General features: G+C 36.2%; 2 protein-coding genes across 2 annotated transcripts; one reads left to right on the forward strand and one right to left on the reverse strand.

Moving 5' to 3' along the window:
* Positions 1-1,981: 1,981 nt before the first annotated feature.
* On the forward strand, positions 1,982-7,846 carry LOC108825302 (ABC transporter B family member 22-like). The gene is made up of 7 exons (XM_056995205.1): positions 1,982-2,408; positions 2,883-2,937; positions 3,060-3,238; positions 3,327-3,784; positions 3,877-4,417; positions 4,615-5,511; positions 6,306-7,846. The coding sequence occupies exons 1-7, from the start codon at positions 2,211-2,213 to the stop codon at positions 7,677-7,679; spliced, it is 3,702 nt and encodes a 1,233-aa protein (XP_056851185.1). The 5' UTR covers positions 1,982-2,210; the 3' UTR covers positions 7,680-7,846.
* A 966-nt stretch (positions 7,847-8,812) lies between these two features.
* On the reverse strand, positions 8,813-10,252 carry LOC108824228 (DNA-directed RNA polymerases II, IV and V subunit 6A). Its single transcript, XM_018597602.2, has 5 exons — positions 10,055-10,252; positions 9,436-9,642; positions 9,304-9,355; positions 9,160-9,227; positions 8,813-9,063 (listed from the first exon to the last, which is right to left on the reverse strand). The coding sequence occupies exons 1-5, from the start codon at positions 10,090-10,092 to the stop codon at positions 8,994-8,996; spliced, it is 435 nt and encodes a 144-aa protein (XP_018453104.1). The 5' UTR covers positions 10,093-10,252; the 3' UTR covers positions 8,813-8,993.
* Positions 10,253-13,170: the final 2,918 nt, after the last annotated feature.

Consider the following 13,170-nt stretch of genomic DNA (forward strand, 5'->3'; position numbering starts at 1 on the left):
TTTAAAAATATAAATAATAATTTATTATGTTAGTTTTAGAATAATAAGACATAAACTAATAAGTATTTATAAGAAATTTATGTCCGCATGTACGGACAAAATACCTAGTTATTAAAAAAACAAAACAAAAAAGAATCGGATATCAAAGTTTTTTAAATATTTGTGATCTGATCTATACCTATCCGGAAATTAGATGTTTCTAATATCGAAAGATATTTGATTCGATAGATAAAAATAACTAAAATATAAAAAATAACCAAAAATTCCCAATATGTTGTTTTATTGTTGGTATGAGTCTCTTTTTTTATTATCAAAGATCAATCAACATCAAAAAGAATTTGCTTACGTGTTTTTAACCCATATCGGAAAAAAGATGCCCTCAAAGATATATTGACCTTTGAAGTTAATTCGTTCGATGAAAAAAATAATAATAAAAGATGAACTACATACATATAAAGAACCTAGTGTTTCTTCTGTACAAAGTGGATCAAGAATATTATTTCATAAAAGTTAGACTACTTGAACCATAACATTTGCTAGCTAGGTTTATTTTATTATTTAAAATGAACCACTAATCACAATTGTGTTATCTTCATGAGCGGCAATTCACATTCTGGAGATCCACGTAAACGGACGAACCACGTTTTCCTTCACCTCCATACAAAACCTGTATAATCGTAGTGATCAGTAATCAGTATTGAATAGTACCGATGTTTTATGATAATATCATGTGTCATGTAAGACAGCTTAAGTCAATGATAAATTGATAACATGTCCTGATTAAGATACACTATTTGTTTTTAAATGTTCAAATAGCTCTTATATTACTTTTTTCTTCTTTTTTTTTTGTCATCTGAAAGTTTTATTTTAAACAAACCAAATATACAAGGCCCAAACTAAAACCCAAACTGGGTATACAAAAATGCCCACAACCAAACGAACTCTAAACCCAAAAGAAAAAAACCGCGACCCAAGTCCGCCACCGCTCACCGCTCCGCACACCTCCACGTGTTGGATCTGCGGTAGTACAGAAGACGCGTGGCAGATAAAAGAGCTTCGTCATCACGAACGACTGGAGATCGCCGCCGGGGCCGAAACCGAAAACTCCGTCGGAATCGCACTCACCAACTCCTTTCCAACGAGAGGACGACGCTGTAATCAATCGAGACAGAGACCACCGGATACACCGGGAGTAGACAGACGACCATCGAGATCCACCCCCAACTACAATATTGAGGATAACGGATTTGAGGTCAGACACGTACGGCCCGAGCCTAAGAGAGAAACGATCTCCTCCTATCTCGGCCACCACCACCGAAAGGAACCCCCTTTCCACACAGATCGAAACTTTCCCCGAGAAACAGAATTCGGCGACCTCTACCGAAGAAGAGACGGCACAGCCCCGGAATCTGGTGCCGGCGAGAAGCGGTGGTGGAACCACCCTCTCCCGGAAACCAAAGTCGTAAAACACCCCGAATGGATGTACGACGCCGAAGACAAAACTAAAAAAAAACTAAAAAACGAGAAAAAGAGAAGAGCCGGACCGACGAGGGCAAGGAAAGCCCCTCCGTCGGCCGGAAACACAGAACACCGCCGGGAAGTCTAGTGAGAAGACGGAGCTTTTATTTCTAGAGAGAGGTTCAGAAAAAAACTAAACTAGTATTATTTTAGCTCTTATATTACTTATGACTACACGTGAAAATAGTTATATAGTACTAATAAAATTTGTCCACTAAAAATAGATTTGATTCTTCTGGCATTTAATTGTTTTCAGAAATTTGGTCAGCACTCGCAAGCACGATGTGGGAGACACGAAAGCTTGGGAGAAAATTTAGCAGACATCATTTAGTGGTGGTGCTGTTTAAAGAATCATTTTGTGATTCGAGGAGTTATGAATATATATTTAGCAAACAAATATTTTCAAAGTCAACAAAATAATATACTAAAGTGAAGATAAAAATTAAAATAGGGAAGTTGCTGATGTAAAACGCATGTTATAATATTTAAAAACTTATATTACTAATAGGCCTACGTCTAGTTCTTTGTATCACAAATGCTAATATAAAAACGACCAAGAAGACGTGAACAAATAACATTACACGAGGAGATCCACCAAAAAAACAGGAAGGCTCTGAGCTGCCGTTTCCTTTAGGTTTAAAAGTTGTTTTGCTCTTTTCTCTGAACAGTTGACAAGAAAGGAGACGTTGAAAATGAAGAGTTGGGGAAGAAGCATAAGATCGATTTTCATGCACGCGGACGGTGTGGACTGGATGTTGATGGGACTAGGATTGATCGGAGCCGTCGGTGATGGCTGCATCACTCCTATTATATTTTTCATCACCAGCTTACTACTGAATGACCTCGGTGGTTCGCTCAATGATGGAAACTTCATGAAAGCCATCACCAAGGTTCCTTTTTCTCTCTTCTTTTTGCTCTTTGTTTTCTATGTAAACACTACATTATATTTAACCTCCGAACCCCTCCACATCAAAAGTTTGTCAAACAAAGTCTTTTACCGATGATGATAATATTTCGAGTTTTTCAAAAGTTCGAGAAATCCATGGTAAAAGCATGAGTTTTTCTAACTTTCAAAATAATTATTTTAAAATACTATTATTATTGGGAGAGGTTTTTGTATAAGATATCTAGTGTGGATGCTCTGACCATATTTATATGTTAGAAACCAACAATAGGTGTGAAAACCAAATATAATATGGATATGAGCTATTCCACTATGTAAATAAATGTGAATCTTGAGGTGGAAAGAGTTCTTTTTTTCGGACAAACGTGGAAAGAGTTTTCAGTCAAAAAAAAAAAAGACAACGTGGAAAGAGTTCTTATGTACTTTTTTTCCTTCTTTTTACACATTGGATAATTAACAGAATGCTACAGCTTTGCTTTATGTGGCTGGTGCATCATGGGTGCTATGTTTTCTTGGTAAGTTTTTTAAGACCATGTTTTTTATCTAGAAAGGAACATATATCAAATTTAAATACAACGTTGGTGCATTTCTATATACTTGATTTTATTTATTTTCCGGATGGGTTAAATGAAAACAGAAGGATATTGCTGGACAAGAACAGGGGAGAGACAAGCAGCAAGAATGAGAGAGAGATACTTAAAAGCAGTCTTAAGACAAGATGTGGGTTACTTTGATCTTCATGTCACTAGCACTTCTGATGTTATCACAAGTGTTTCTAGTGACAGTCTTGTCATACAAGACGTCCTTAGCGAAAAGGTCTCAACTTTTATTTTTTATCTTTTCATTTGAGTCATGTTTCTTGTTTGTTTTTAAACAGGTTATTGATGATTTTAATTTTATGCAGCTACCGAACTTTTTGATGACTGCGTCTGCGTTTATTGCAAGCTACATAGTAGCTTTCAACATGCTGTGGAGACTCACAATCGTAGGCTTCCCGTTCGTCGTTCTCCTCTTGATCCCTGGACTGATGTATGGACGAGCACTCATCAACATCTCAAGGAAAATACGTGAAGAGTATAATGAAGCTGGTTCTATCGCTGAGCAAGCCATCTCGTTGGTGCGAACAGTCTATGCATTTGGTAGTGAGACGAAGTTGATAGCTAAATTCTCATCCGCGCTTCAAGGCTCGGTGAAACTAGGGCTGAGACAAGGGCTAGTTAAAGGAATCTCACTTGGTAGCACTGGTATTGTTTACGCCATTTGGGCGTTCATGACATGGCATGGAAGTCGAATGGTTATGTACCATGGCGCTAAGGGTGGTACCATCTTTGCAGTCATCATTTGCATTAACTTTGGTGGCACGTAAGTAACTATTGTTCAAGGCTCCTTGGTTTCCTTGACAAGCAAGAAACCATATTGTAGTTTTGATCTTTGTGTCTTCTTACACCTTTCAGATCACTTGGTCGAGGTTTGTCGAATCTCAAATACTTCGCAGAAGCGGTTGTATCAGGGGAAAGGATCATGGAAGTGATACAAAGAGTTCCAGATATTGACTCAGACAACCTTGAAGGTCAAACTCTAGAGAAAATCAAAGGAGAAGTTGAATTTAAGCATGTGAAGTTCATGTACCCCTCTAGACCAGAAACTCCAATATTTAATGACTTCTGTTTGAGAGTTCCGTCAGGAAAAACTGTGGCTCTAGTTGGTGGAAGCGGGTCGGGAAAATCAACGGTGTTGTCACTTCTCCAGAGGTTTTATGATCCAGTCTCTGGAGAGATTCTACTTGATGGTGTGTCCATTAACAAGTTGCAAGTTAACTGGTTGAGATTGCAGATGGGTTTAGTCAGCCAAGAGCCGGCTCTCTTCGCTACATCCATAGAGGAGAACATACTATTTGGTAAAGAGGATGCACCCATGGATGAAGTGGTGGAAGCAGCAAGGGCCTCAAATGCTCATAACTTCATCTCTCAGTTCCCTCATGGATACAAAACTCAGGTTCTTATTGGTCAAACTTAGATTCCAATTTTAAAAACATATTGATTATGTTTTAGTCACATTTAGATGAACTTCCAATATCAAAACCTTAGCCTATATCATTTACATATTATTTAAGATTTCTTCCAACTTCCGATTTAGAACTTATTATGCCTAACAGAACTTAAATTTGATATAATATATTTTTTATTTAAAAGGTTGGAGAGAGAGGAGTGCAAATGTCAGGGGGACAGAAGCAGAGGATAGCAATTGCACGTGCCATAATCAAATCACCAACCATTCTCCTTCTAGACGAGGCAACAAGTGCATTGGACTCAGAATCTGAAAGAGTAGTCCAAGAAGCCTTGGACAATGCCTCTCTTGGCCGTACAACTATTGTTATTGCCCATCGCCTCTCTACTATTCGTGACGCTGATGTTATCTGTGTAGTCCAAGATGGTCGCATTGTAGAAGCTGGTTCACACGAAGAGCTCATGGAGGACTTTGATGGTCAATATACTTCTTTAGTCCGCTTGCAACAGATGGATAAGCAAGAACCGGATGGTAACACTAGTGTAAGGGTGGAAGGAGGTCAGTTATCGATATTGAGCAAAGATTTGAAGTACGGTCCAAAACTGTCTACTCAAAGCGAGTCTAACTTGTTAACGAGTTCAAGTGTTGACTCGAATATCCCTGGTTCAGTTCCTAAGAATAAGAAGCCACCTGTGCCATCTTTTAAGAGACTGATGGCAATGAATAGACCAGAGTGGAAACATGCCTTATACGGTTGCTTAAGTGCAGCTTTATATGGGGGAGTACAACCACTAAGTGCATTTGTTTCGGGATCTATGGTGTCAGTATATTTCCTAACGAGTCATGACGAGATCAAGGAGAAGACAAGGATCTATGTCTTGCTCTTTGTTGGCCTAGCTGTCTTTACTTTCTTGTTCAATATCATTCAACATTATAGTTTTGCTTACATGGGAGAGTACCTAACGAAGCGTATCCGAGAGAAGATGCTTACGAAGATACTTACCTTTGAAGTTAACTGGTTCGATGAAGAAGAGAACTCTAGTGGTGCAATTTGCACAACACTTGCAAAAGAAGCTAACTTGGTATGTCTTTTGAACTTTAGTTAACAAAGTTTTTATTTTGAATGTCTAGGAGGTTCTTGACCTACCTGGAAAACCGTATATCCCCATATGACGAAACCCATACCATGTTCAAATTAACTCTTTTTAAAGGATCTCCAATGGCTATCTTCCTTTTTTTTCCGAAAAATATAGTTTGTATTTTGATCCATTTATTTTCCTCATTTTTCCCCTCAAAAATAATATTTCAAGTAGATATATTATATTATTACTATTTATTATTAGTTCTAAAAATGCTTACTATTTTATAAAAGTTACATATTTAAACCCAAATAGAATTTTATTTGAACTAAATCTTTATTATATACATAAATTTAGTTTCTAAAAAAGATATAGTGATTTATATAAATCTATAATTGTATTATAAAAGTATTAATACTTTTTTAAAGTATAAAACTTAACTATTAAATCTTTTTAGATGTATAACAAAATTATATAAAAATTTAAGGACTAATTTTATAAATAAAAAGCTTCACACTAAAATGAGTTTATGAATAGTATTCACTCAATTTTTTTTATAAAAATACTATTTATTGAAGAAAGTTTTCCCTCATTTTTGATATTTTCTCTCAGAACTAGAAATCATTGATTCATCGGAGATGGTCTTAATAGAAAAGACCCCTTCTAGGTCAACTCCTCATTGGAGATCATTGGAGAATCAAACTCATGACCCTTGCTAGATGATATAAGAGTTTAGCCACCAGGTCAACTTTATTTCTTACCAGTTCTTGATCTTGTAATGTTTTATTATCACATAGGTGCGGTCGCTGGTTGGTGAACGAGTGTCATTGTTGGTACAAACCATATCAGCAGTGGCCGTAGCCTGCACAGTAGGTTTAGTCATCGCTTGGCGACTAGCCATCCTGATGATCGCGGTGCAGCCACTTGTTGTAGTATGCTTCTACATGCAACGCATCCTCCTCAAAAGCATATCCAAGAAATCAATAAAAGCCCAAGACGAGAGTAGCAAGCTAGCAGCAGAAGCTGTCTCCAACATCCGAACCATCACATCGTTCTCATCACAAGAACGGATCTTGAAACTACTCAAAAGAGTTCAAGAAGGTCCAAGAAAAGAAAGCGTACGCCAATCATGGCTAGCTGGAACCGTCCTCGCAACGTCACGAAGCCTTATAACATGCACTTCGGTTTTGAACTTCTGGTACGGTGGTAGACTAATCACTGCCGGCAAGATCGTGACAAAACAGTTCTTTCAGATCTTTACGGTCTTTGTGAGTACTGGTCGGGTTGTAGCAGACGCTGGGAGCATGACGACCGATCTAGCTAAAGGATCTGATGCTGTCGGGTCTGTGTTCGCAGTGTTGGACCGTTCCACGACCATTGACCCCGAGAGTCCTGACGGGTACGTAACGGAGAAAATAAAGGGACAGATAAGTTTTGTCAACGTGGACTTTTCTTACCTCACACGACCAAACGTGGTTATATTCAAGAACTTGTCTATTGAGATAGAGGAAGGAAAGTCAACAGCTATTGTCGGTCCAAGCGGTTCAGGAAAGTCAACGATCATTAGCTTGATCGAACGGTTCTACGACCCTTTAAAGGGATGTGTTAAAATCGACGGTCGTGATATAAAGTCATATCATTTGAGATCGCTACGTCAGCACATAGCTTTGGTTAGTCAAGAGCCAGCGTTATTCGCTGGGACTATCAGAGAGAACATAATGTACGGAGGAGGAGCGTCGAAAAATGTTAGTGAGTCTGAGATTATAGAGGCGGCTAAGGCAGCGAACGCTCATGATTTTATTACATCGTTAACAAACAGTTATGACACGAACTGTGGAGACAGAGGTGTGCTGTTGTCGGGTGGGCAGAAACAGAGGATTGCTATAGCTCGTGCGGTTCTGAAGAACCCGTCGGTGCTGCTGCTCGATGAAGCGACGAGCGCTTTGGATAGTCAGTCGGAGCGCGTGGTGCAAGACGCGCTGGAGCGAGTGATGGTTGGGAGGACTAGTGTGGTGATCGCCCATAGGCTTAGCACGATACAGAACTGTGACGTCATCGCGGTTTTGGATAAAGGGAAAGTAGTGGAGTGTGGGAACCACTCGACGTTGTTGGCGAAGGGTCCCACGGGTGCTTATTTCTCATTGGTCAGTCTCCAAAGAAATCTCTCTTAATGGTGAAAGAGATGAAAGCAGTTGAGTTAAATAAAAAAAGTATCTCTTGAACGTGCCTAACATGTAATATGCGGTTCTCACTTATGAGAACTGAGTTGAGTTAAATAAATAAAAAGTAATCAGTTTTGAAAACACTACGGGAGTAGTGTTTGTTTTATCATTACACATTCCAGACAGTGAGTAATTATATAGAAACTATGGTTATATAGCTAAGTGAGAAACGGTTTTCTGGTCATCAACTTCACCATTCTATTCAAATTTACGTACAAGTTTGAAGCAGTGGCGGAGGTAGAAACAAAATTCAATGGGGTCAAAACTATACATGAGAAATTATTAGAGATTTCACAAAAAAACAAAGAGTCAAACCATGCTTATATTAAACTAAATTTAAAAAATTGATAGAGTTCAATTGATCCTCTTACTCTTCATTGCCTCCACCACTTGTTTGAAATACCCTCAGTCCCACCACTAACAATCTCAGACTCAGAATTAAAGAATCCCAAAACCTCGAATTCAAGAACTAGAGAGATAAGTGGTGAATTGGGAAGGAATGTTAGGAAGCTAGACTCTTCCCTTACCCAAAGAATCTTATAATTAGGAATGTGAGTAAGCCTGATCCAGAGAAGTTGGGTAAGTAAATGTGAATTAGGAAAAGTTTGAATGAAGGCAACAGATCAAGGTCTGAGTTTTAAAACTACAGATCACAAACGTAGATTGCTCACTGCTAAAGTTGAATTAAGACAAATGAAAAATGTTATAAGGGCTCTGGTCCTTTATTTATAGTTCAGACAGCTCAGTTCCGGGTATTGAATCGAAAAATGACTCAACCATCACCACAAATGTTTATCCTAAACAGATTATGTTTACTTCGTAACTAGCCAAACAAGCCATTAAGGTAGCACATGTTTACAAGATAGACTATACAAAATGTGTTTTCATGACTATACTGTTTACAAGATAAGACTTCAAAAGTCTTAAAAAATAGAATCACGTAGGTAGGTGGTCTACGTGATTGGTACTTTCAATATTTTTCAAATTTTGAGCTTCTGGTGAAGGCTTACCGGTTTCGGCTATATGCTTTAGACTAATAGATACCAAATTGTAGGACAAAAAAAAAAAGAGAGACTGGAGAATGTCCGAGAATTTGGATACGTCACAGCCCGTACATCATCACATTAAAGGTTTTATGACCTTTGTTTAAAGCAGGCTACAAAATTTGAAACACTAGAGAAAATATTTGTTTCCACTTATGGTTGATTCACTTGCATATAACAATAACATAGAAGGTCTACATAATAAGAGCAATTTTATGGATTAATCACCACCGACTTGACGTTTCCACGAGTCTTCCACAATGAGTTCATCCACTCCCCATTCTTCAAAACTGATCAAGAGATGGCACAAAAATAGCCGATCAAAAAAGTGAACTTATAACAAAAAAAATATACATGTTTTGATGTGAAATGATATAAACACTCACCTCCCGTCGGGTAAGTAACGCCTGATCGTGAAAGGTATCTTACGCTGTCTAAGCTCCTTCATTGCGATCTGAAAAAACCAAAATTCATAGTAAACTTTTAGCTTTACTCTGTATAACCAAGTTGCTCATACTAAGTGAGAGTACCTCAAGTGGATCAGTTTCACCCTCCAGCTCCACCATCACAGGTGCATTCATGCTGTATCAACACCCCCACAAAAACATTAAGCAAGGGAAAGGTCAGATACAACTCATATTAGTCAAGAAAGGGAACTAGACCTTATCTGGAGAGCACGAGTGCCTAGTATCCTAGCCCGCTCATACTTGGTCATGAACTTGGATGTTTTACGCGGACGCGGCACAGCTTCCTCCTCTACCTTATCCTCTGCCTCAATAGGCTCACCATCCACATCATCATTTTCCTTCATATCAGCATCCTCCTCTATTCCTTCCTCAATCTCCGGCTCCGCTGGCTCGTCCTCGTACCTACAGGAACACAATCGATTCAACTCCTTTGTTGATAGAAACAGAGTAGATACAAAATAAAAACTCAAGCTAAGAACTCAACCCTAAGCTCTAAACTCACAAGCTCCTATACTCGTCACGTTCTCACACAAAACCACAACAGACCTCTCAAACACTCTGTATGAAACAGAGTATGCTCTTCCTATTCTCTTCAACACTATGTTAGTTAGTACTTTATCATGCAGTTCCAAGAGATGGGTTCTAACTATAACTTATAGACAATCAAACTGTATGCCGTTTATCGATAAAAGATTACTCTTTGCGCCCATAAAAATTGGAACTTTCTGTAGAAAAATTAGGGTTTTATAAAGCTCTAATCTTTGAAATCGACAAGAGAAGAATCATCTGAGAGAGAGAGAGAGAGAGAGAGTACCCCAAATCGTCGACATCTTGGTAATCGTCGTCCGCCATGGATTTGATTTGAGATTTTCACTACTCGTGAAACCCTAGGTGTCGTCGCAGAGGCCGCTTTGGTGTGTGAGGAACTGACTGACTGGGAGGATTGGATTTTTATTCGGTTTATACTGCCTATATATTTTTCGGTTTACTTAAACCGCCTTCGTCTTGGTACCCTACATCTGACTTGGGTTTTAGCCCAACTCTTATATTGGGAATCAAAATTGGTACTTTGAAATAAATTTCTGTTAAATACATTTTGATTCGGTGGTTTGATTAAGGTTTAGTTATTGTTTATTTATATATAATAATTTTTTAATATCAAATTCTACAAAATATAGAGTATTACTAATTATGTAATTATTTTTTTAATTAATTTTTAAAAATTAAAACATAGTATAAAAGTTTGTTATACACGAACTGTTATAAGGTGGCTTAGTGTAATGAAAATAAATATTCAAACATTAGTTTTATAAAATTATTAATATTGTAGTATATTATGAATTGTAATAAATAAATATTGATGTAAATATATGACCTCTTCTCAAATATTTATTTTATGTTCTTTTCCTATGCCAGCGTTCTATGCAGAAGAACTACGCACGACCTATGAAATTATCTCCGATATATAACTTTTATAGTCGATTGTCGGTTTGATATTGATGAAAATTTCATGGTAACTCGGTCCATATATTATTGTTGAATTCAGTTTTTATATACTCCCTCCGTTCCAAATTAGATGATGTTTTGAAGAGTTTTTGATGTTTCAAATTACATGATGTCTTGGTATTTTTATATTAGTTTTAGTTTTATAGAAGATTGTGTGACCAATGATGTTTTCATAGCTCTTTTGATGATTGGTTGAATTAATTTATATTTATATTTTTAGTGATACTTTTTAGGTAAAAGTGTATGTCTTAATTCTTGTGCATTGAACCAAAACATCAACTATTTTGAATCAGAGGGAGTATTTTTCTTGTCGGGAAGCTAAGCTTGATTAGTTTTAAATTATACTCCTATACATATATATATTTTTGTTAAGAATGATACTAGTGAGCTGTATATTCGAATCACAATACATAAAATCAAAAAAAAATTCTTATCGAGATAATTAATAACCTAATTTTCACCAGCTTTGATGCTATTAAAAAAGTTTCTGTTTTTAGGCCTCTTCTAATAAGAAGTCGCTAGAATTGGTAATGGTAGGAGCTAGAAAGTTTTGTAGTTAGGAAAACATATTCCAAAGTGAGATGCATACACATTACAAAGAAATAATGATATTGCCAGCCCATCGCCGCACATACAGCTGTATTCAAACATTACATTATATTTTCCCCTCATTTGCCAATTTAATTCTAAATTTCTAATGAACAATTGCAAACAAATTGTGAACTTTATTTTTTTTAAATCAATTTATAAGGAAGCAGTTGCATGATTCACATAAAAACAAGTGTAAGGGTAGTGGCTGCTTTTCGGTAAACACAAAATAACTTTATACGATGTGTGTGACATCCACATGGGCCTTTCCGGAAGACTTACCTCCAGCGTCATTTATCTAAAAGGATATCGATTGACAAATGCGAGACTGACTAGCGTTTGATACTATTGTAAGTCAAGTGCATGATGAAACCTGATACATACATACATCGAGATAGTACGGATGTGATCATCACCTTGACTTATCAAACACATTTGTACCGATAAACATACTTGAGAGATTTTAGCACGCCTAGAACACAAGCCAATATGTTAATCTTAATTTCAGTAGAAACTAACGTGGGTACATTCCAAAGTAATTATTCCAACTAAAAGAAAACATTAGGTCTGTGTATAGTTGTAGAAATTTGCAACAATTATTTTGGTTTGGCATGATGCTACAATTAGTATATCATTGTTTTAGTACGTATAAGAGAACAGCACTGAAACAACAAATTCTAGTTATAGCAGGTAAAAAAGCCTGCAAATGAAATCCATCTAAACGAGGTATGCTCACATGCTAATGTAGTAAAATACAAGCATTCATGTTACATTACTTAAATACAAAGAGCATTGTATCCAATGAATGTGAGCTGACCATTTAAATATATTATTATTTTTAGGCGTCAGTCAAGAATTATATATTATTAAACTATATACTATATCGAAATAAGTAGAAAATCACATGGACCCATGTGTTCATTGGAGCATTATCAACCCATATTATGGATTCCTACCACCTAACATGGTTTCCTTTTACCACATTTATGTCTATGCGTGTAATGTCTACATTTACATTCGTATTCATCTATCTTATTAAAACAGAAACATTCGGTTGGAGCTAACATTTATTTTGTAAGTTTTTAAATTAAATACACATTTATACTTTATAGTTAAACCTACATTAAATCATTAATGTTCATTTCTTTATACTACTATCCATGTTTCCAAACAATATACTTATTTCTTACTACTATCAATGTTTCCAAACAATATATTTTATACTACTATCAATGTTTCCAAACAATACAATAATTAATCTTAATATTTTATATCTATCATTTTCTCTTTAAAATTTTGTAGAAACATCATAGTTTCATAAATTGCAAAATAATGAACTTTAAAATTTGGATTATAAGATTACAAATTATGAAACTATTACAATTTAAATCAAATGAGATTACATATTGGTCATCCATCAGTTCAATCGGTTAGTCTCGAATTTTAGTGATTTTTGTTAATATGAATATTTTAAAAACCTAAATTGAATTGTCAGATCTCCGGATTAACCGGTATAATCACAATCGGGTTGAATTTAGAAACACTGATTTAAATGCAAAAATATTTTAAATACACTCTTTAAAAGTTACCAAAATATTTGTTAAGTTATTAGTAAAAAATTTCATCGTAAAATATTCCGCGCTTCCAAAGCGCGGGTCATAATCTAGTTTAATTATTATTTAATCAGATTTAATAAGAGATTATGTCGATATTGACTAAGATAGGTTCACTAGTCCCCTCTATCAACATTTATTGCTGTAATAAAAAATGGTTGAATGTTGAGGAAGTCTTCAAGGTTGACAAATATGAAGACTCGAGATTTAAATTCATATCTAA

The sequence above is a fragment of the Raphanus sativus genome, chromosome 9 (genome assembly GCF_000801105.2).
Source record: "Raphanus sativus cultivar WK10039 chromosome 9, ASM80110v3, whole genome shotgun sequence".
NCBI lineage: Eukaryota > Viridiplantae > Streptophyta > Magnoliopsida > Brassicales > Brassicaceae > Raphanus > Raphanus sativus.

What these genes read in the sequence shown, in the direction of transcription:
- LOC108825302 (XM_056995205.1), top strand. Translation starts at nt 2,211, where the DNA reads ATGAAGAGTTGGGGAAGAAGCATAAGATCGATTTTCATGCACGCGGAC. An exon ending in AAGACGTCCTTAGCGAAAAG is followed by an intron (nt 3,239 to 3,326) that starts GTCTCAACTTTT and finishes AATTTTATGCAG; the next exon opens with CTACCGAACTTTTTGATGAC. An exon ending in TTGCAAAAGAAGCTAACTTG is followed by an intron (nt 5,512 to 6,305) that starts GTATGTCTTTTG and finishes ATTATCACATAG; the next exon opens with GTGCGGTCGCTGGTTGGTGA.
- LOC108824228 (XM_018597602.2), bottom strand. Translation starts at nt 10,092, where the DNA reads ATGGCGGACGACGATTACCAAGATGTCGACGATTTGGG. An exon ending in ACTCGTGCTCTCCAGATAAG is followed by an intron (nt 9,356 to 9,435) that starts GTCTAGTTCCCT and finishes GTGTTGATACAG; the next exon opens with CATGAATGCACCTGTGATGG. An exon ending in GTGAAACTGATCCACTTGAG is followed by an intron (nt 9,228 to 9,303) that starts GTACTCTCACTT and finishes TGGTTTTTTCAG; the next exon opens with ATCGCAATGAAGGAGCTTAG.